We start from the raw sequence: 24,896 nt of genomic DNA on the forward strand, positions 1-24,896 counted from the left end.
AGAATGTTGTTCTTATCCAAACAAAAGACTAATATCACATGTAGCTTGATGTTGCTTTGTGTTTGGATGGTTCTGAAGAGCTTGGATTGCATGAGGAGTACTCACTTCAGGGAATCACTCCTGTAGCTTCCCAAAGCCCAGCCTCACTCTTTGATCTGTTCTCCTGAAAAAACATCAGGCAAATAAATAATCTGACCCTGGGGTCTTTGCACATTGCACATTTAATATGCATATATTAAAATATTTTGCCTAGTTAAGTTCCAAAGAACTATTCTCACGGCTTTGACAATTAAGTCACCTCACCAGAAATGTTCACTGCTGCAAGTCTTCAGGAGACAGACTAGAAATAGAGAAGAGAAATACAATAGACTAAAAATAGATTAGGAAGCCCCAAAATAGGTCCACTTTTCTCTGTAATGATTCAGTGTATGATAAAGTAATCATCACAACATAGTACTTTTAAAAGAAGTTTAAAAACACTTTTTATTTGGAAGTAATTTCCAAATTACAGAAAAGTTACAAGATTAAGAATAATCAAAACGGGATGGGTTAAATGGGTGATGGAGATTAAGGAGTGCACATGTTGTGATGAGCACTGGCTGTAGTATGTAAGTGTTGAAAACTATATTGTACACCTGAAACTAATATTATACTATATATTAACTAGCTGGAGTTTAAATGAAAACTTAAAAAAAAAAAGAATAATCACAACAACACCCATATACCCCTCACCTATGCACACCTACTGTTAATATTTTATCCCACTTCCTCCATTATTTGCTTTCTCTGTATTAAGGTTTCTCAACCTCAACACTGTTGACATTTGAGGCCAGATCATTCTTTTTTGTGAGGGCTGATATTTGCATTGTGGGGTGTTAGCATCCCTGGACTCCACCAGCCAGATGCCAGGAGTACCCCCCCAAAAAATGTGTCCAGACATTACAAATGTCCTGGGAGGGGGCAAATCACCCCCAGTTGAGAACCATAAATGTGGTGTTTCCTTTGGTCTTTTTGTTCCTTTGTTTTTTATCCTTTGAGACTACATCTGTCATGACTCTTCACCCTTAAATATATTACTTTGTGTTTCCTAACACTACAAATACTTTTAATAACCACAGTACAATGAACAATTTCAATAAATTTAACATTGTAGTACATGTATCTAATATGCCTTCTGTATTCCAGTTTTGTTAATTGATCCATTATACGCCTATTTTATGCCATTATCCTTTATACCTTTATTTATACCACTTATGCCATTATTTTTCCTTTGTACCATCATTTTTCCTTCTAGTACAAGATCCAGTTTAGTATTGGGAGCTGCATTTAATTGTCATGTCTCTAGTCTAAAGAGATTTTTTTTTCTTTAAATAAATAGTGTTGGGAAAACTGGTACGTAATTTGTAGGATCGTCAAGTTAAATCATAGCACCGTCAAAATATGATCTAAGTGAATTAAGTATTATATACAGGATGGCCATCAAATGTGGAAATAGAGGCAAATACAACATTGAATGGTTTATTGATACTATTCCAGTGCGTGACTGAAGTGATATTTTGAAGTATGTTGTCCTGCTCAGTAATGGAGGGTTCAGTGTTCTGTGTAAAACTATGGAAAGCCCAATAAGTTAATGTGCCCAGTTATCTGTTGTGTATAGCTGTAGACAGTTTCTGTCTCTGATTTTCACTGAATAAGCCTGCATCTCTAACATAACCCAGGGTATGTACTATGGAGGTTTAATCTGTAAGAGGAGGAAAAAAAAGTTTAGCTATGTTTCCATGGTTTGTGGCCTATGTATAAGAAAAATATTTTTATTTTTACAACTTGAAACAATGAATGTCTTTTAGATCTTAAAAGGATAAGAAATTTCTGAAGTTTGAAGTAATAACAATGAAAAGTTTAACTTACTACAGTAAAAAAATAATTTGTGAAAAAGATTAAATCAAATATGACAGTAATTAAAGCTATGACATAAAGAATTTCTTAAATTAGTCAGAATAATATGAAAATCCCAGTAGATAAAATGACAAAAGTGTTCCCTCTCTGGCTGTCTTTCTCTCTGTCAAATAAATAAAATCTTTAAAAAAAAAAAGAAGAATAGGTAGTAATTCTTCTTGAAATGTTTGGTAGAATTCCCCTGGGAAGCCATCTGGCCCTGGGCTTTTGTTTGTTGGGAGATTTTTTTTTTTTTAAAGATTTTATTTATTTGACAGAGGAAGACACAGTGAGAGAGGGAACACAAGCAGGGGTAGTGGGAGAGGGAGAAGCAGGCTTCCCGCCGAGCAGGGAGCCCGATGCGGGGCTCGATCCCAGGACCCCAGGATCATGACCTGAGCCGAAGGCAGACGCTTAACGGCTGAGCCACCCAGGCGCCCCTGTTTGTGGGAGATTTTTGATGACTGCTTCAATTTCCTTAGTGGTTATAGATCTATTCAGGTTTTCTATTTCTTCCTGGTTCAGTTTTGGTAGTTGATACATCTCTAGGAATGCATCCATTTCTTCCAGATTATCTAATTTGCTGGCATATATTTGCTCATAATATGTTCTTATAATTGTTTGCATTTCTTTGGTGTTGGTTGTGAACTCTCCGCTTTCATTCATGATTTTATTTATTTGGTTCATTTCTCTTTTCTTTTTGATAAGTCTGGCCATGGGCTTATCAATCTTGTTAATTCTTTCAAAGAACCAGCTCCTAGTTTCGTCGATCTGTTCTACTGATCTTTTGGTTTCTATTTCATTGATTTCTGCTCTGATCTTTATTATTTCTCTTCTCCTGCTGGGTTTAGGCTTTATTTGCTGTTCTTTCTCCAGCTCCTTTAAGTGTAGGGTTAGGTTGTGTATTTGAGACCTTTCTTGTTTCTTGAGAAAGGCTTGTATTGCTGTATACTTTCCTCTTAGAACTGCCTTTGCTGCATCCAAAGATTTTGAACAGTTGTGTTTTCATTTTCACTGGTTTCCATGAATTTTTTTAATTCTTCTTTAATTTCCTGGTTGACCCATTCATTCTTTAGTAGGATGCTCTTTAGCCTCCATGTATTTGAGTTCTTTCTGACTTTCACCATTCTGGTCTGAAAATATGCAGAGAATGATCCCAATCTTTTGGTACTGGTTGAGACCTGTTTTGTGACCTAGGATGTGATCTATTCTGGAGAATGTTCCATGGGCACTAGAGAAGAATGTGTATTTTGTTGCTTTAGGATGGAATGTTCTGAATATATGTGTGAAGTCCATTTGGTCCAGTGTGTCATTTAAAGTCTTTATTTCCTTGTTGATCTTTTGCTTAGATGATTTGTCTTCAGTGAGGGGGGTGTTAAAGTCCCCCACTATTGCTGTATTGTTGTCAATGTGTTTCTTTGCTTTTGTTATTAATTGGCTTATATAATTGGCTGCTCCCATGTTAGGGGCATAGATATTTACAATTGTTAGATCTTGTTGGATAGACCCTTTAAGTAGGATATAGTGTCCTTCCTCTCTCTTATTACAGTCTTTGGTTTAAAATCTAATTTGTCTTATATAAGGATTGCCACCCAGCTTTCTTTTGGTGTCCATTAGCATGGTAAATGGTTTTCCACCCCCTCACTTTCAATATGGAGGTGTCTTTGGGTCTAAAATGAGTCTCTGGCAGACAGCATATCGATGGGTCTTGTTTTTTTATCCAATCTGATAGCCTGTGTCTTTTGATTGGGGCATTTAGCCCATTTACATTCAGGGTAACTATTGAAAGATAGGAATTTAGTGCCATTGTATTGCCTGTAAGGTGACTGTTACTGTATATTGTCTGTGTTCCTTTCTGGTCTATGTTGCTTTTAGGCTCTCTCTTTGCTTAAAGGACCCCTTTCAATATTTCTTGTAGGGGTGGTTTCGTGTTTGCAGATTCCTTTAGTTTTTGTTGGTCCTGGAAGCTTTTTATCTCTCCTTCTATTTTCAATGACAGCCTAGCTGGATATAGTATTTTTGGCTGCATATTTTTCTCATTTAGTGCTCTGAATATATCATGCCAGTCTTTTCTCACCTGCCACGTCTCTGTGGATAGGTCTGTTGCCAATCTAATGTTTCTACCATTGTAGGTTACAGATCTCGTCTCCCGAGCTGCTTTCAGGATTTTCTCTTTGTCTCTGAGATTCGTAAGTTTTACTATTAGATGTCGGGGTGTTGACCTATTTTTATTGATTTTGAGAGGGGTTCTCTGTGCCTCCTGAATTTTGATGCCTGTTTCCTTCCCCAAATTAGGGAAGTTCTCTGCTATAATTTGCTCCAGTATACCTTCTGCCTCTCTCTCTCTTTCTTCTTCTTCTGGAATCTCAATTATTCTAATGTTTCATCTTATGGTATCTCTTATCTCTCGAATTCTGCCCTCGTGATCCAGTAGTTGTTTATCTCTCTTTTTCTCCACTTCTCTATTTTCCATCATTTGGTCTTCTATATCACTAATTCTCTCTTCTGCCTCATTTATCCTAGCAGTTAGAGCCTCCATTTTTTATTGTACCTCATTAATAGCCTTTTTGATTTCAACTGGGTTAGATTTTAGTTCTTTTATTTCTCCAGAAAAGATTTCTCTAATATCGTCCCTGCTTTCTTCAAGCCCAGCTAGTATCTTTAAAATCGTCATTCTGAACCCTAGTTCTGTCATCTTACTAATGTCCGTATTGATTAGGTCCCTGGCAGTCGGTAGTGCCTCTTGTTCTTTTTTTTTGAGGTGATTTTTTTCCGTCTTGTCATTTTGTCCAGAGGTGAATAGATGAATGAGAGAACAGAATGCTTAACAGGGTAACAACGACCCCAGAAAAATATACACTAAACAAATCAGAAGAGACCTGAAACCAGGGGAAAAGGAAGGGAAAGAAAGAAAAAAGAAAAAGAAATAGATAAAAAACAAACAAAAAAAAACAGAATGTGATCAAATATGATCAGGCTGGTGCATAGATCAGTGCCACACACTAGATTTTGGGCATATTTTGGTCTGTTAGAAGAAAGTGCCTCCCAAAATTTTAAAGAAAAGTTTATATATGTACAAAAATAAGAGTAAATGAAGGGATGGACTGTGACTGTAAAGATGAAAATTATGAAAGATTTTATAAAGGGAATTGATAAGAAGTTGGTTGAAAAAAGAAAGAAGAAGATTTTTAAAAAAGGTGGGGGGAGAGAATGTGATCAGGCAGGAAACTAGAACAAAGCCATACACTAGAGATTTAGGGTATATTTTGGTCTGTTAGAAGAATTTGTATCCCAAAATTTAAAAAAGAGAACAACATATATATATATGTTATATATATATATATATATATATAACATATATATATATATCAAAAATAAGGTTAACTACTATGAAGGGATAGAATATGACTCTAAAAATGAAAAAAAAAAAGATTTTTTAAAAAGGGATTGATAAGATGTTGATTGAAAATGGGAAAAAGAAAAATTCAAAAAGAATAAAAGAAAATTAAAAAAATTAACTCTGAAAGACTAAAGGATCATGGGAAAACAGCCATGGATTCTATATGCAGTATTCCCCTAGTGCTGGAGTTCTGCCGTTCTCATTGATCGGTAAACTTGGTCTTGGCTGGCTGTTCTTGCTGATCTTCTGGGGGAGGGGCCTGTTGCCATGGTTCCCAAATGTCTTTGCTGAGGCTGAATTGCCCCACCCTTGCCCGGGCTGGGCTAAGTAATGTGCTCGGGTTTGCTCTCGGGAACTTTTGTTCCCTGCATGCTTTCCGTACAGCTTTGGAGGACGAGAGTGAAAATGGTGGCTTCCCAATCTCTGCCCTGGAGGAGCCGAGAACTCAGGGCCCCACTCCTCAGTGAGCCCCCAGGGAAAAGCAGTGAATGACTGCTGTCTCCCCCGTCTCCGGCCACATTCCGTGCTCACCCGGCCTGTGACCGAACATTTCTACCTCTGGCACGTGACCCCATGTGGAGTCTCCAAACCCAGCAGATCCCTGCGGTGCGCTCCCGCGCCGCTCCTTCCGTGGGAGGAAGGTAAGTCTTCTCGAATCTGCCACTTGTTGGGTCCCTGCTGGAGGAGCAGTGGCCCACCTGTGCTGCGGATCATGGTTTATGGCAACCCCGAGCTGAGGGCCCATGCCTGGGCTCCGTGTCCGCAGCCGGCTTCCCCGCTCCAATACCTGAGAGCTCTGCCGCACTCAGGCACCCCCGGTCTTTCTGTGACCCCAAGGGTTCTGAGACCACACTGTCCCAGCGAGGATTCCACCCCCTGCTTAGCCACTGGAGCAACGTCCCTCAATGGAACAGACTTCTAAAAGTTCCGATTTTGTGCTCCGCGGCTCTATCACTTGCCAGAAGCGGCTGACGGAGGCCCCCTCCCCCGCCATCTATCCTCCCGAATATCGCCTCGTATTCACTTCTCCACGCGTCCTACCTTTCAGAAAGTGGTCACTTTTCTGTTCAGAGAGTTGTTGCTATTCTTTTCTTCGATCTCCTGTTGAGTTTGTAGGTGTTCAGAATGGTTTGATCCCTATCTAGTTGAATTCCTGGGAGCAGACGAAATTTAGGTCTTCTACTCCTCTGCCATCTTGCTCCTCCCCAAACTCAATTCATCTTTAAGGACATACATAGTCTCAAAGCAAAGTGATGTTAAAAGCTATTCTAAGCAAGTAGAAACCAAAAGGGAGCAGGGATAGCTGTACTTAGACAAAATAGAATTTATGTGAAATATGGTAATAAAGGACAAAGGACAAAATAGACTTTAAGTGAAATATGCTAATAAAGGACAAAGACATAATGATAAGTCCATCAAGAAGATATAACAATCATAAGCATCAGAGCACCTAAATATATTAAGCAGATACTAACAGATATGGGGAAAAGACCGCAATACAGTAATGGTAGGGGTCTTCAATGTCGAACTTTCAGTAATGGATAGATCATTCAGGCAGAAAATGAAAAAGGAAACATGAGACTTGAAACATACTTTAGAGTAAATGGACCTAAGAGACATACACAGAACATTCTATCCAACAATAGCAGAATACGCATTCTTCTTGAGTGCACATGGAACATTCCCCAGGATAGATAAAATTATAGGTCACTGAAGAAGTCTTAGCAAATTTAAGAAGGTTGAGATCATACCAAGTATCTGACCATAATGGTATTGAATTCGAAATCAGTAACTGGAAAGAAGCAGGAAAATTTACAAATATGTGCATATGAAACAACATCTAAACAATCAAGGGTCAAAGAAGAAATCTAAAGGGAAACGATCTTGAAACAAATGAAAATGGAAATTCAACATATTAAAACTTATGGGATGCTGCAAAAGCAATTCTAAAAGGGAAGTTTATAGCGATAAATGCCTGTTTTAAGAAAAAAATAACTAAACCTAACTTTATACCTCAAGGAATGAAGAAGAAGAACAAACTAAATCCAGTCTAGACAAAAGGTAGGAAATGAGAAAGATCAGAAATAGAGACCAGAAAAACAATAGAAAAGATTAATGTAACTAGGAGCAGCTTTTTAAAAAGATAAGATGGACATGGCTTTAGTGAGATTGAGAAAAAGGAAAGAAGTCTCAAAACTAGGAATGAAAGAGGAGACATTACAACTCATTCCACAGAAATACAAAGGATCATAAAGCACTACTATGAAGAATTACATGGCAATAAATTGAACAGCCTAGAAGAAATGGATAAATTCCTAGAAATATACAACCTACCAAAGACTGAATCATGAAGAAATAGAAAATCAGGGCACCTGGGTGGCTCAGTCGTTAAGCGTCTGCCTTCAGCTCGGGTCATGATCCCAGGATCCTGGGATCAAGCCCCGTATCGGGCTCTCTGCTCAGCGGGAAGCCTGATTCTCCCTCTCCCACTTCCCCTGCTTGTGTTCCCTCTCTCGCTGTCTCTCTCTCTGTCAAATAAATAAATAAAAAATCTTAAAAAAAAAAAAAAAGAAAATCAGAATAAAACCAATAGTAAGGAGATGGAATCAATAATAAAAAAATCTCCCAATAAAGAGAAGCTCAGGACCAGATAGATGGCTTCATGGGTGAATTCTACCAAATGTTTAAAGAAGAATTAATGCCAATCCTTTTCAGACACTTCTAAAAAATTGAAAAGGAGAAAACACTCCAAAGCTCATTTTATGAACCAGCATTACCCTGATACCAAAGCCAGGTAAAGACACTACAAGAAAAGAAAACTAACTACCAATATCCCTGATGAATCTATCCTCAATTCATCAACAAAAATTCTCAACAAAATATTAGCAAGCCAAATTTAATAGTATATTAAAAGGATCATACATCATCATCAGGTTGGATTTATCTGTGGGATGCAAGCATGGTTCAATATAGGAATACTAATACATGTCATATACCACATTAATACAATGAAAGATCAAAATTAAATGGTCATCTCAGTAGATGCAAAAAATCTTGATCAAAGTCAACATCCTCTCATGATAAAATGCTCTTAACACACTGGGTATAGAGATCACATACCTCAACATAATAAGGGCCATAGATGACAAGCTCACAGCTAACATAATCAGCAGTGAGTGTTTGAAAACTTTTCTCCTAAGATCAGGAAAAGACAAGTGTGTCCACTCTCACCACTCCTATTAAACATAGTAGTAGAAGTCCTAGTCAGTGGACTTAAGCAAGAAAAAGAAAGAAAAGGCATCCGAATCAGAAAATAAGAATTAAAATTGTCTTTGTACACAACATGATCTTATATATAGAAAATCCTAAAGACTCCACCAAAACACTGTTAGAACAGATTTTTAAAAATCAGTAAAATTTCAGGATATAGAAATCAGTTGTGTTTCTCTACATTAACAATGAAATACCTGAGAAACAAAACAATTCTGTTCACAGTAACATCAATAAAATGCTGAGGAATCAATTTAATCAAGTAGGTGATCTGTACACTGAAAGCTACAAGAATTTTTTTTAAGATTATTTACTTATTTGTCAGAGAGAGAGAGAGCACAAGCAGGGGGAGCGGCAGGCAGAGGGAGAAGCAGGCTCCCCGTTGAACAAGGAGCCCAAAATGGGGCTCAATCCCAGGACCCTGGGATCACGACTTGAGCTGAAGGCAGGTGCTTAACCGACTGAGCCACCCAGGCATCCCAAGAATTTTTTTAAATTAAAATTGACCTGCAATGTTATATTAGTTTCAAGTATACAACATAAATGATTCAACATTTCTATAAATTACACAGTGCTTATCACAATAAATGTAGTTACCATCTGTCACCATACAGTTATTACAGCCTTATTGACCGTATTTTCTATGCTCTACTTTTCAACCCCATGGTTTATTTTATAACTGGAAGTTTATACTTCCTAATCCCCTTCACCTATTTCACCCATCTCCCCATACCTCTGCCCCTCTGGCAACCACCAGATTGTTCTCTGTATTTATGAGCCTTCAGGGTTTTGTGTGCTTGTTCATTTTGTGATTTAGATTCCACATATAAATGACATCATACAGTATTTGTCTTTCTTTGACTTTTTCACTCGGCATAGTACTCTCAGGTCCATCCATGTTGTCACAAATGGCAAGATTTTGTTCTTCTTATGACTGGGTAATATTCTATTGTGTGTGTGTGTGTGTGTGTGTGCGCGTGCACGGGTGCATGTGTACACACACACACCTACCATTCCTTCTTTATCCATTCATCTATCCATAAGGACTTAGTTTCCTGCTGTATCTTGACTGTTAAAAATAATTCTGCAGAAAACATTGAAGTTCACGTATCTTTTTGAATTAGTGTTTTCATTTTATTTGGGTGAGTGCCCAGCAGTGGAATTATTGGATCATATGATAGTTCTACTTCTGATTTTTTGAGGAACCTCCATACTGTTTTACGTAGTGGCTGCACCAATTTACAGATCACCAACAGTGCATGAGGGTTCCCCTTTCTCCTTACCAACATTTAGTATTTCTTGTCTTTTTAAAAAATTTAAAATCAATTAAATAACGTATAGTGTATTATTAGTTTCAGAGGTAGAGTTCAGTGATTCATCAGTTGCATATAACACCCAGTGCTCATTACGACCAGTGCCCTCCTTAATCCCCATCACCCAGTTACCCCATCCCTCTACCTGCCTCCCCTCCAGCAATTCTCAGTTTGTTTCCTATAGTTAAGAGTCTCTTATGGTACCTCTCTGATTTTCTCTTATTTTATTTTTCCTTTCCTTCCTCTATGTTCACCTGTTCTGTTTCTTATATTCCACATATGAGTGAAATCATCTGATATTTGTCTTTCTCTGACTTATTTCGCTTAGCATACCTTCTAGTTCCAACCACGTTATTGCAAATGGCAAGATTTCAGTGTATATATATAGATACACCACATCTTCTTTATCCAATCATCTATTGATGGACATCTGGGCTCTTCCCATATTTTGGCAATTGTGGACATTGTTGCTATAAACATTGGGGTGCATGTGCCCCGTCGAATCACTATGTTTGTATCCTTTGGATAAATATCTAGTAGTGCAATTGCTGGGTGGTAGGGTAGCTCTATTTTTAACTTTTTGAGAAACCTCCATACTGTTTTCCAGAATGGCTGCACCAGTTTGCATTCCCACCAACAGTGTAAGAGGGTTCCCCTTTCTCTACATCCTCTCCAACATTTGTTGTTTCCTGCCTTGTTAATTTTTGCCATTCTAACTGGTGTAAGGTGGTATCTCATTGTGGTTTTGATTTGAATTTCCCTGATGGCTAATGATGATGAACATTTTTTCATGTGTCTGTTAGCCATTTGTATGTCTTCTTTGGAGAAGTGTCTGTTCATGTTTTCTGCCCATTTTTGACTGGATTATTTGATTTTTGGGTGTTGAGTTTGAGAAGTTGTCCATTTCATAGGTTCCATTTTAGTTTTGTTGACTGAAGTTTCCTTTGCCGTGCAAAAGCTTTTTATCTTGATGGAGTCCCAATAGTTCATTTTTGCCCTTGCTTCCCTTGCCTTTGAAGATGTACCTAGCAAAACGATGCTGCTCTCTTCTAGGATTTTGATGGATGCTTGTCTCACATTTATTCTTTCATCCATTTTGAGTTTATTTTTGTGTATGCTGTAAGACAGTGGTCCAGTTTCATTCTCCTGTCTGTGGTTGTCTAATTTTCCCAGCACCATTTGTTGAAGAGACTGTCTTTTCTCCATTGGGTATTCTTTCTTGCTTTGTTGAAGATTAGTTGACCATAGAGTTGAGGGTCCATTTCTGGGTTTTCTATTCTGTTCCTTTGATCTGTGTGTCTGTTTTTGTGCCAGTACCATACTATTTTTATGATTATAGCTTTGTAATACAGCTTGAAGTCTGGATTTGTGATGCCTCCAGCTTTGATTTTCTTTTTCAACATTCTTGCCTCTCTTCTTTCACCCATGGCGGCCGCTTACACTTTGGCATAGCCTGCCCGTCATCCCAGGCTCACCTCTTGCTCTGAGAGCCTCCCAGTCCTGGTTTCCACCTGTTTGCAGCTATGTGTAACCCCTCAAATTAACACCCAATTGTGTATTCTAATATCTTTTGTTGTTTTGGTGATGTTGATTATTTCTCCAAGTACATTGCCAAGGTTTCCTTGAGGACCAGGCTGTCTAGAGATAAAGACACAAAGTGGTATAAGGGAAAAGATGGAGCTTGGCTTTTTGGTTTGTCATCACCATGATTTCACCTCTTCTTAGCTTTGTGGCTTTGGATTCAGTGCTTATCCTTTCTGAGGCTGTCTCTTTATCTATAAAATGAGGATTAAGAAGGAAATCCCGTATATCTAATGTGCCCTCCTGATGGATATTTGTGTTCCCTGAGTGCCTTTGGCATAGACAACAACAAAGTGACAGTTACTAGTCCCATGATTACTAAAAGCCTAGGTTTTCCAATTCAGATTGTATACTGATGTTACATAGGGAAATAAGAAACATATTAAGAACCTTAAGATTATAGAAGTTTTAAAAGGAATACTTTTTTTTTTTTTTTTGCATTGTAAAAGTAATGTGACCACATTTTAAAAGTTTGGGGTATTGGGGTGCCTCGGTGGCTCAGTCAGTTAAGTGTCCAACTCTTGGTTTTGGCTCAGGTCATGATCTCAGCATTGTGAGATCAAGCCCTGAGTTGGGCTCTGTACTGGGTGTAGAGCCTGCTTAAGATTCTCTCTCTCTCTCTCCCTCCCTCCCTCCCTCCCTCTCCCTCACCCTCTGTCCCTCCCCCTCATCCCTCTCTCTCCAAAAAAAGTTTGGGGGTATTATAGAAGAGAAAAATAATCAATGACCCATACTCCTACCATAATGCAATTACTATTAGCATTTTGGTTTTTCCCTCTTTGTGCATTTTCTCAATTTATTTTAACTTAAGTGTTTTCATCATGAATTACTTGTAATTATTTTAAGTTTTCATATCTACTTTCCCACTTAACATAGTTCGATTGTTTGCTTTTATTTATTTATTTTTAAAAAGATTTTATTTAAGAGAGAGAGAGCGAGAGCAGGGGGAGGAGCAGAGGGACAGAGAATCTCAACAAGACTCTGCACCGAATGGGGAGCCTGAAGCGGGGCTTGATCTCATGACCCTGAGATCATGACCTGAGTCAAAACCAAGAGTTGGACGCTCAACTGACTGAGCCACCCAGGCACCCCAGTTGTTTGCTTTTAAAAATAAGGAAGCAGTATTTTTATTTAATCATAAAACTTCATTTTTATGAATGATAAACTTATTTTTCTATTCTGGTGTATTTCATATCTATTGAAATAATATATAGCAGTATGAGTTAAGAGTCATTAACTATATACTGACTGCATGGAATTGGTATGAAAATCCTTTGTGTTTAAGTAACAATTTCAATAAATTCCTAATCTCTTCTCCTGTTAAAAACTAAATTAAAAACAAATATGGCTATCAAGAAAATACGACTTTTCCAAAACAAGTACAATTAGTAGAAACAGGTCAAATATATGGTTTAAATTCTAATGATTTCTCTCTCTTTTTTTTTTTAAACAAAGGTCCATTTTAGCTTCTTATCTTCTGAAGGAAAAGCTCAACATCTTGGGCAAGTTGGGGTGTCTGCTAAGCTGTGCAGGTTCTGTTGTGCTGATTATCCACTCCCCAAAATCTGAGAGTGTGACCACGCAAGCTGAGCTGGAAGAGAAGCTGACTAACCCAGGTAACTCCTTTCTAGCAAAGCTGCAAGACAGCTTGCCTGTCAGTATGATCCTTCCAGGTATAGGGTGGAGTTGGCTTACCCATGGTCTGTTCTCCTAGACCCTGTGTTTGACTTTGCCTATGAGTGGCCATCGCTGTGCCCTGCTGGCTATAGCATCCCTCACTCCTGCTGCCCCAGGTGTGGGAAGAGGCCTCGTGGTCCTTGCTTTCCAGACATTGCATTCCCCATCCCTGGGGTTCCAGACCTCTTCTGCTGTCTCCTGGACCTTAGGGACCTGGTGCATGGGTGCCTTCATCATCTGGCCCCCTCCACAACAGTCTCATCCGTTCCAGCCTCCCTTCCACACCCACCCAACCCCTGCTTACTGTGGCCTTCCTGTTCCCTGCCTCCCATGACCAGCCCCCCACATGTCTCCTCCCACAGCCTCTCACCTCTCCCCACCTCCCAGTATTCGTACCCCACCTCCTTCCCGCATTCCTGCTGTTACTGCTTCTTGGTGTTAGTCCTGCTGGGGTCTGGTCTGGGCCGTCCTCGCCTCAGGACCACTGTGTGTCCAAGCCTCTGCACTTCCGTCTGATGTGAAGCCAAGAGCTGAGATCCAGTTTGATTTATCTTTGGATCTCCCACAGAAATCTCTCTATATTTTTTCTACGTATTTTTGACATACTATATATTTTTTGACAAATGCTATAAAAAAAACAGTCTACATAATTATACCAGCCTAAAGTATAGATTCTTCTAAATTACTCCCAGTAGACCATCTTAATGTTGCTTACCAACAATTTTAGACAGGTACCAGCACAAAACTGCATCCACACGAATATCCCAAATACAGACATCTCTGGGCCACAAAAAAAATCTGACCATTCTTTTATAGCTCTCAATTGGCCATGACTGACATTGCAGCAGAAATATCTGTAAAATTTGAAAAGGGATTTATAATGAAATTAGCCAAGACTATTTCTCTGTAATTTTTTATCCCTAAATACTTAGTATTATTCTATTTACTTCATCCTGTAAAAGCCAAAATATTTCCAAAACTGTGAGAAATGAGGGTACAAACACATGAAAAAAAAAATCAGAAAACTGGATATGAATGTCCTGAAGGATTTACTTTATGTAATTTTCAGAACAATGTATCTTCCTTTTTTTTTTTTTTTGAGTGGGGGCTGCAAAGGGAGAAGGAGAAAGAGAGAATCTCAAGCAGATTCCCTACTGAGCATGGAGCCCTACTTGGGGCTCGATCTCACAACCCTGAGATCATGACCTGAGCTGAAATCGAGAGTCAGACGCTTAACCGACTGAGCCACCCAAGTGCCCCAACGCCTCTTATTTTTTGATAAATCTGGATGTTACCAGTATATTCAGGTCCTAACTTTTACAAAAAAATGTCTAATTTGAATTCTACCATAACAATTTGGCATGACGATATAATGCTAGCAAAAAGATTTTTGCTTTTAACATGAAAAACTTTGTTTTAATCTGGAATATAAATTGATATTATTCTATCCACTTAATGTATTAAGTTAAAGAGGTTTCTAGTTTTTAAAAATGTTTTTCTAAATGTAAAAAACCAGAATGAATTTTTTGTCAAATAATTGCCTCAGAAGAAATTTTATGGTCATCTTCCTGAATCCTCCCCCAGAACAGGGCTCCATAGTTCCTTTTTCTTACCTTTGGGGAACAGGGGATTCCCACAGCCTGCCTGGTGCATGGCCATGCCGTTCCTAGCCCCATCAGGCCCAGCTCCTAGCACCTCCTTTACAATCTCAGATTGAATTGGAAATTACAACTTCCTTGTACATGTAATTTCAAAGCAAATTTTCAATATGATGCCCTAACTGTAATATGAAGGACAAATAGCAGGTTGGTCCTTTATGATAAAATAGAATGCTCAGGTACGACTGTAGAAGACACTAAAGCCAGCGACCCCACTGCATGTGGAGTTGCTGAGACCCTGGCAGCTGCAAACACAAGGGGTGTCATGCTATTAACTGAAACACTCAGGGGATATTGCCATCAGCAGTGGGATCCTCTGAAATGGAGAATAACTCTTGATGAAGTTCTGAAAAATGCAGTGCTTCTTAAATATGTGCAAAAATTACTTTGTTTTATATATAAACTGGGTACTAAGCTGTGGTAATTATAAACATATTTTTCCCTTAGAAGCCCAAGGAGACATTCAGAAGTTGTGAGGAGAATGGGATGATTTTAATTGTGTGAAACTCTCTCCACATCCTAGGGCCCATGGCCTTTGCCTACTGTATGCAGCCCTTGATCCCCGCAACAGCCACGAATACCCCTACAGCGTTCTCACATGTTCCTTAAGAAACCTCCCACTCTGGCCACACACGCAAGAGCGCTGTCTGCCTAGGTTTTGTTAAATTGACTCTAAAAAAAGAAAATAATCTGTTTTCCAGTGTTTGTGGGCTATTTGTGCATCGTGCTCCTTATGCTGCTGCTGCTCATCTTTTGGATTGCACCGGCCCATGGGCCCACCAACATCATGGTCTACATCAGTATCTGCTCCTTGCTAGGGAGTTTCACCGTGCCTTCCACCAAGGGCATCGGGCTAGCAGCCCAAGACATCTTCCACAACAACCCATCCAGTCAGCGGGCCCTCTGCCTGTGCCTGGTGCTCCTGGCTGTGCTCGGTTGCAGCATCATCGTCCAGTTCAGGTACATCAACAAAGCGCTTGAGTGCTTCGACTCCTCTGTGTTCGGGGCCATCTACTACGTCGTGTTCACCACCCTTGTCCTGCTAGCCTCGGCCATCCTCTTTCGGGAATGGAGCAACGTGGGCCTGGTGGACTTCTTGGGTATGGCCTGTGGGTTCACCACCGTCTCTGTTGGGATTGTCCTTATACAGGTGTTCAAAGAGTTCAATTTCAACCTTGGGGAGATGAACAAATCTAATATGAAAACAGACTAGGATGCAACAGGGGGTTGGGTGGCTCAAGGAATGGGAAATGGATGTGGTTTCTGGCCCTAATTTGATGTGAAGTAGAAGAGACCCTAATCAATGGTATTAAAGTTGCTTGCATATTAATGGGTGGTCTGGTGGACAGTGGGGAGCATCACTCAGCACCAGGGTGAGGGCCCAGCCCTTTGCAGTCTGAAGTTGCTAAATCGTTGTCTGGGCATCATCTCTCTCTGATGAGAGGAATCTCATGTTCATTGCCATTAACCTGGAAGCTTTCATGAATACTCTTTCCTTTTAAAATATTTTAACATTATTTAATAGAAAATAAAGCTGGGCTCTTTCTGATTAGTCTTTGCAGGGGAGCAGATATTCTTACTTAGAAGATTACTTTGGAAATGGGAGAAATTGTTGACTTGAAGTCTGACTATACAGTAAATGTGTCTGCACTTGTGTTATTTTGCATTAAGCATGTATAACATTCAGGTACCTCATCCAAATAAGAAGTATATACATTTAATTGTTTTTAATCCTCTAATGAGCTGACTCTCCCACCCCCTACTCCAAGACATTTTAATTGAAAATAGAGAATAGGTGGACATGATGCAGAGTTCCATTTATAGGATGACTTTCAGTAGCTCAAATCAATTTCAGTGCCTTTATCACTTGAACTCTTCACTTAATTTGATGATTACTATGTGTATGTTCTCTTAGATTAGAATAACTCTTTGATTATACTTTAATATTTCACTATTCAAAATATAAATGTGTAAAGCATTTAGAAATAACAGTATATTCATTTGTTGGAAGAAAGTCAAGGCAAAAGACACATAAGAGCAAATTGACCCTTTTAGCATGCAGTTATTATCCAATTAAAGACAATTGACTTAAGTAGCATAAGGTATTTTATTTGCATTCAGTCCATGTACCTGGGACCCAGGATCAAATATATCCATGTTCTCTTTCAGTGAGCATTGTGGCCATTCAGAAGAAATAAATTATTTAATTTGATAATAACGCTGTTAGATGAGAGAGTAAATGTTTAATAGCACATATATCAAGTTCCCTATAATACAGGAACAGGTTAAAGGACACAGTCAAGCTCAGGCTAGTTTCTGCAAGTTGGAACACATATAGTAAGTTTTCAAAAGAATTTCTAGCAAAAGTGAAAACAATTAACATATCCATCTCCTTATTGTTTGAGATGGCAGAGCACCCTTACAATTCCTCACCCAACCTCTCATTAAGCTTTTGAAATGCAAAATAGCCACTAATTATGCCAGTAATTGGATCAAAGAGATCATTCGTCTGTTTATATAGTAACTTTCTATGTATATTAAATGGGAGCAAAGCACAAAGTGATACAATTATTTCATTAAGGTATCATGTACTTCATGTGCAGTGTTTTATCTAAATAGGGAACTGTGTCAAGTTGGAAGATGGGATTGGGTAAGGTAGATTTGGTGAACTAGAATATCAAATTTAATAATACCCAATTGAAGTTACTCACTAAGGGAAAAAAATATTTTTTTCAGGCAAAAAGAACATTTCTAAAGACCAAAGAAATTGTTCCCTAGAGTGTTGAACAAAGAAGCTAAATAAAATGAGGATAGTTTAACATAGAGTGAAGAACACCTGTATGATTTAAAAGTACATCTGATGATTGTGGGTTGTCAGGGATTAGTGAACTAAGAGCAGCAACAAAATTGTTTTAAAATTTTTTAAATCTTAATAATCACTGATAGTTAATAAATATTCAAAAAGTCCCTCACTCTTTTTATCAGCTCTTGAAAGTTTTGTGTTTTTTTTAAATCTGGTCTTTTTAGGACTGCAAGCCTTAATTTATTGAACTGAACTTTCGAAAATATCATGTAGTTGTATCAGTATACTTTTAGGCATAAAAATAGTTTCCTAGATGAGGAGTTTGAAATATTAAAAGAATACATGTGGTAACACAAGTATACTGAGAAAGTTCATGTGTCTTATGGAAATTATCTTGTTTATTTTGTTATAACTTACAGGTGAAGCTTCGTTTAAATTCATTTATTAGTGTTCCTCATTATATTTTAATTCACAATTATACCATGGATATTCAGAGGTGATATTTTCTGGATGATTACCCCTATGATTTTTTAGAGTAAAACAAAATCTGAAAGTAGTGATAGCTGGTCTCCTCTTCAGGGTGACTTGGTCTGGAACAGTTAGAATCTCCCAGGTTTAGCAGATTATTTTGGTAGGATGCACAGCTTTCCTTCCAGTAAATGAAGTTCTTACGATTTTGTTTCAAGTGTGTGACTCTAGCCTCAAAATAATTGACATGACCAGCAGTCTAATAACCTAATTTTCATGTTTGACATAGAGCATATAACTTGATTTAATAGTATTATTATTATTATTTTACAAATTCATGTTTTCATAATTTGTTTGGAATTGCAAAGGAAAAAGCCTCGAAGTGAGAGTTTTAGGGGAGGGCCTAGAATGGGAATGGGTCTCATTGGTCTCTCCAAAAGTAAATACATATGAAACATTTTCATTATTATACTATTCCTTGGGTTTTATCTCTGATGAATTAAGAAAAAAATACCTACTGTCTGTTTTCAAACCTCCTCTAAAATCTTATGTTTCTGATCACAATTTGCAAATTTACTCTGGATAGATACTTAAATAAGCCATTTGTCTCCTCTACTACTTGGTCAATGCTTCATTTTCTCATCTGAATCTTTACATTTAAAAAGATTGCTTTCTTGTTTTGCTCCTTGGGGCCTAGCACTGAGACCACCCTGGGCATTTTGCTGTTCTGGAGGACCATTCCATGTCTGTAGAGAAGGTTTTGGAGAGGAAGGACAGTCTGCTCCTTGCCACACCTGGAGCAAGAACTGCCCACAACTGGTTCTTCAGTCAAATGTCACTATGGTATTTTCACATTAGAATGTTAGTGAAATATACTTTGCTGCTCTTGGTTCAGCAATAAGAAATATTCTTTCAATTACTACTTTTCAAGCCAATTTGTTATACTCAGTTTTATTTCCAGAAGTTCATTCCAGCTGTAGTAGGTTAGTTTTTGTTCTTTTTCTTTGGGTTTCATGTCTGATAGAAGAGAACACTATTAACGTGTGCAGTCACCCCTCATATTCCTTCTTCCTTGACAGCTCCTCTCTTTGTAAATACTGTGCTTACTTCTAGAAGCTAGTTCCTAGACATTTGTAAAGCACTGAGATGCAGTGTCTCCCAGGTGTGGACAAGCACTTTGGTCCACAGAGACCAAGGTGTTGATGAGCTGCCTAGTTCTTGTTGGGAGATGATACCTCTCTTTTCCAAGCTGCTCAACTAATCTAGAAGAGCAGAGAAAGTGTTCCGATTGTCTACAGAGCCATGCCCATTGTCTTTTCTGATGCCTACTTCATCCTGATTTAGGCCTCTTGTACCCAGTAGGAAACCAGAAAGAGAAAAATGCTTTAGTTTAGATCTGTTCACAACTGTCTGATTGGTTCCAGTGGTCTGAAGGAGTTGTCCTTCTCACTGTGTTTGACACCAAGGAAGTAGTTCACCCATCAAGCAGGATTAGATGGAATCTTAGTGTTCCGCCTTCTCAGGGACCAAAAATGTAACATTAACAACTTAGCATCGACCTTCTTCCCAAGGACATGTCCGTGTTAGTTTTTCATATGTTTTACTCATATTCATAGCTAGAGGTCTGTTAACTTGAGTTGGAAAGAGAAAAGATCAAGTTGCACACCAGTCACACCATAAAACAGTTTATCATATAAAATACCTCAATTTTCTGTATTCCTCACTTCCACCTCATAGTTGTACTGGTGATGAATTTTAAGGCTCTGTCCTTTAGCTTTTAGGTGATTTTTCACATCTGGCCAGATTCTTATACCTCCGTCATATACTTGAAAAGATTAAGAATTATAGGAATGAGAACGAGAATTTGGCCCAGTATCACTACTTGTTTATTTTCATACACAATTCTCACATGCTATTAAATGCAACAAGAGAATTATATTTTAAGAAAATGTAACTTTATGTTACATCAAAAAATGTTGTCTAGTAAAAAGTTGATAATAGAACAATGATCATGTAAATAAATCTATTTCAAATGTACCCAATATGATAAAAAGCATAGTCTAGGGCCTAGAGCATGAGCCAGGGAGAAGGATTTATTTGTTCTTTTCTCTATTTTTCCTTGAATTGTGCAACTATAGGTGAGTCACTTAACCTTTCAGTGCCTCAGTTTCTCTACCTCTAAAGGGGTGAGATGGTTCTCCAAATCACCTGTTTTAGAGCGCTCACACTTTTAGCGTGTGCTGATAGCCTCAGACAAGAGTGTTCTGTGCAGGATTGCTCTGGAGTGATGCAGTAGAAGCTCAGCTTGCACTGGGCATCCTGTCTGCTCAGGACTGTGCTACTGACATGCAGCTTCAAGCACTGAGTAAGCAAAGGAAGTGCTGGGTGTAAAGTTTGCACGATTCCATGAAGCTTTAATTTTCCTTTTTTTGTTTTAAAAGGAAGGGTTTTATATATTCTATTATAAAATATGGAAATTAAACAGGGACTTTAAAAAGCTGCACTGAAAGATCACATTCTGATGGTGTGATGAGATTTTCTGAATTCTGCAGAAGATTCGATGACCTGTGAACCAGACTGATTCTGTTGTGTTAGATTTGTAATGAATGATGCTGAACTTCTTGCTTCCAAGCAGCTCAACCCTGACCATGACCTACCTGACACCAGGTAAATGTCAGGAGCTCCCAAACCACTAGTGCCAAAAGGTCACGTTGAAAAGTTCAGACTGTTCTTTTATTTGTCAGAATATAATAATTTGACCCCCACCCCCATGTCAGTGTTTTTGCACTTTGGAATAATTTAAGGGTACTGTTTTTCAGTAGCATTCCTGAGTGTGTTTGCCTTTTTAAATGATAAATGTTTCTTTCTTGTAAAATGGAATATAATCATGAAGGAGATGATGACTAGATAAAAAAATGTAACATGTTGATTGATTAAGTTTTTTCCTGTAAATGTATCAGGGGAGCTTCCAATTAGCATACATACACACATTTGTAATGGCTAAAACTTGCTTATATTTTGCTTTATAGAAGTAGTCATAGCATGTTGTAATTGCCTTATGTAAATATAAAAGGCTATTTATTAAGTTTTCCAATAATATTTATTAATCTGTATGTGTTTTAAAATAAAATAACTTATTTCTAGCTGAACACTCGTTGCTTTTTTTTTACCCACCACTTGAAATGTTCATGTAGTCTCAGGTTCCAGCTCATCCTAATGAATTCCTCAATTAAATGTTTCCCATTTTCTTTGTAGAAAGAAATAGCCCAGGTCCCCATCATGATATAGAAAATGTCTACCTGTGTATATCTTAGGGAGCAAATCCATGATATGTGAAGGCATTTATCATCTAGTGATTACTTTTCTGATACAATGAAATGAGGGTTATTAAAGAAAACGAGCTATATTTTAACAGGTTAATACCTTTTACATGTTTGGGGGGCTGTAGAACATAACATTTTATTATATTTTAAGCACATGGAAAATTACAAAATCATAACACATTTTAAATCTACAAGGGTCATCGGAAATCTTGTCATTAATCTTTATTAGTGTCCTATAAGTCACTTTATTAAATGAAGAAATACTGGACGCCTGGGTGGCTCAATCCATTAAGTGTCCAGCTCTTGATTTTGGCTCAGGTCATGATCTCAGGGTCATGAGATGGAGTCTCATGTCAGCTCCATGCTGGGCGTGGAGACTGCTTAATTCTCTCTTCTGCTCCTTTTGCCCTACCCACCTCGCCCCCGTCCCCCGCTCTCTCTCAAAATAAAAAAAAGAAAAAAAATATTTTATTTGAGCAAAAATATGTATTTTATTTAAAAATAAAAGGAATCCATTTTATAGACAGGCAACCATAGTTTGAATTCTCCTCCATCTTCTGTTCCTTTATCTCAGTTATTTTATATGGATTTGTTGTGTTACTTCATTGGCATCCCTCCTATCCTGCTTGCCATGGTGCAATTCCAATCCCAACTTGCAAATTTCCTCAGCAGAAATTAGTCCTTTCCAAATTAAATCCAAAAGGATTTAATTACTCACATTTTAAAAAACAGATTTTATTTTTAAGTAATCTCTATACCCAATATGGGGCTCCACCTTACAACCCCAAGAACAAGAGTTGCGTGCACCACCAGCTGAGCCAGCCAGGCACCCCTAATTACTTACATTTTGATCAAAGTATAACTATACAGAAATTGGGAACAAACATTTTTGAAAACCACCAAATGTTTCTATGGATACCCCTTTCCACACAGGTTTTTGGGGTTGTGAAGTTGTATAAGTGCCAAATTCTACAAAAACTTGCCCTGGTTGGTTACTAGCAAAGAACTGTTAGTTCTAGCTTAGTCTAGCCAAGCACAGTAGTAGCTAGTAGCTCTGCACCTAGTTCTGAGGGTTATATAAAATCAGGCATGCTCCCTGCCCTCCAAAGAGCTTATGCTCTAGTTTCTCTGTTGCTAAGTCATGTCCCTGCCTGATGACCCTGGGGCATGACATTTTTGGCATCTTTGTTGTAATGGTAATCACACTGGTACACCATATTTCCAACCTCACATGGTAGTTTCATAAAGGTTTTTTGTGTTGGAGAGCTGAGGCACAGTCAAGAAACAAAAAGATTCTTCTATCTGTATTAGCAGTTCAGAAGAGAAGGAAAGGACTAATTCCTGCTGAGGAAATTTGCAAGTTGGGATTGGAATTGCACCATGGCAAGCAGGATAGGAGGGATGCCAATGAAGTAACACAACAAATCCATATAAAATAACTGAGATAAAGGAACAGAAGATGGAGGAGAATTCAAACTATGGTTGCCTGTCTATAAAACGGATTCCTTTTATTTTTAATGATGATGTTTGGGGGATGTCAGTGTCCTTCTTACTCTAATTTGGTGTGCTTATTCACTGTGTTGGTTTTCTATTGCTTTCCCAACAAATTACCACCAACTTTTTGGCTTAAAACAACACAAATTTATTATCTTACAGTTCCAGAGGTCAGAAATCCAACACAAATTTAACTGGGCTAAAATCAGGGTGTGGGCAGGATTATATTCCTCCTGGAGGCTCTAGGTGAGAATCTGTTCTCTGCCTTTTTCAGTAGAGGCCTTGCACATTCTTTGGTTCATTCTCCTTTCTCCATCTTCAAAGCCAGCAATGTTGCATCTCTCTGACCCTTCTTCCGTTGTCCTATCTCATTCTCTGACTCTGACACTTCTGCTTCTTCTTACAAAGACCCTTGTGATTATTTTGGACCCACTTAGACATGAAGGACTATCTCCCCATCTCAAGACCCTTAATTTAATGACACCTGCAAAGTTCCTTTTGCCTGTAAGGTAACATAGTCACATGTTCTGAAGTTTAGGTCTGTGGACATCTTTGGGGGTGGGGCATTATTCTGCCTACCATATCCACTCACCATCTTATCAAATGAGGCAATTATTAAAAGCCATCTCCTGGCTTTTAATGAACATCCTGGTGTTCTACCTAAATTTGCTTCAAGTTATTACTGTCTTTTTCAGAGCACTCTCCTCTCCTTCTGACAAATGTTTTGGAAAATGCCCTACTACATTTGTAAGTCATCTGTGGTCTTGAGTAAACTTAATAATATTAATTGGAAAATATTTATATAATACTAACCTTTTAAAATGCTAGAGATACCAGAGGGGAAGTGGGTGGGGAGGGGGGGGATGGGTTAAATAGGTGATAGGGATTAAGGAGGGCCCATGGTGTGATCAGCACACAGTGATGTATAGAAGTGTTGAATCACTATATTGTACACCTGAAACTAATATTACACTGTATGTTAACTAACTGGAATTTGAATAAAAACTTTAAAAAAATAAATAAAATGCTGGAGAATGCCACTATTCACTTTGGAAGGACAAAAGGCAAATTTAGTGATAGGGAGCTGAGCTAAAGAAAAAATAATCATCTGTTTTGCTGTTCTCATGCTTCTGGCTGGCCTCTGTGGTAACAAAACAAAAACATAGACGAGCAACTAGAGAACAATTTATACATGAGAAACTATTTGATTTACTAATACATGATTTTTAAAAATACTGTTTATTGAAGTCTTGCTTATACTTCTATAACAAAGATTTTCACAGCTTTATTGAAGTATAATCAACATACTCTAAACTGCACATATATAAAATACACATTTGGTAGGTTTTGATGTATGTCGTATGATGTTATAGGATGAAAGCATCCCCATGAGTAAAACAGTGAACATATCCATCACCTCAAAGTTTCTTTATGCCCCATGGTAATCCCTCTGCCCTTATTGTCCCCTCTACTCCCAGCCAACCATCTACTTTCTGCTGCTATATATTACCTTCCATTTCCTAGAATTTTATATAAACATAATTATTATATACTTTTGGTCTGGCTTCTTTCACTTACCAAAATTATTTTGAGAATTAGCCATGTTATAGCAAGTATCAATAGTTCATTCCCTTTTATTGTTCAGTGATATTCTATTATATGGATATACCACAGTTTGCTTTTATCCACAGTTGCTTTGTTATTGGACATTTGAGTTGTTTCCGTTTTTTTGGACATTACAAATAAAGCTGCTATTGAATGTTCATTTATAAGTCTTTTAAGGGATATATGCTTTCCATTTCTCTTGGGTAAATATCTAGGAGTAGAAAAGCTGGGTCATATGGTTGATATATGTTTAACTTTTTAAGGAACTGCCAAACTGTTTTCCAAGGAAGTTGCACTGTTTTATAATCCCACCAGCAGTATATGAAAAGGAAATGGATTTTTAAAAATTTAAAAATATTTATGATCAAT

The 24,896-nt window shown here is 38.0% G+C and overlaps 1 protein-coding gene across 1 annotated transcript in view; it reads left to right on the forward strand.

Annotated features, from left to right (window-relative positions):
• The window catches only part of NIPA1 (NIPA magnesium transporter 1), an 81,430-nt gene extending 59,865 nt beyond the window's left edge, over nucleotides 1–21,565 (forward strand). The window contains exons 4-5 of the mRNA XM_032395390.1: nucleotides 12,955–13,115; nucleotides 15,536–21,565. Of these exons, the coding sequence (XP_032251281.1) occupies nucleotides 12,955–13,115; nucleotides 15,536–16,047 (673 nt within the window). The 3' untranslated portion in view covers nucleotides 16,048–21,565. The remainder of the gene's footprint in view (nucleotides 1–12,954; nucleotides 13,116–15,535) is intronic.
• The last annotated feature ends 3,331 nt before the right edge of the window (nucleotides 21,566–24,896 follow it).

The sequence above is a fragment of the Phoca vitulina genome, unplaced genomic scaffold, assembly GCF_004348235.1.
Source record: "Phoca vitulina isolate PV1807 unplaced genomic scaffold, GSC_HSeal_1.0 scaffold84, whole genome shotgun sequence".
In the NCBI taxonomy this organism is placed as follows: Eukaryota; Metazoa; Chordata; class Mammalia; order Carnivora; family Phocidae; genus Phoca; species Phoca vitulina.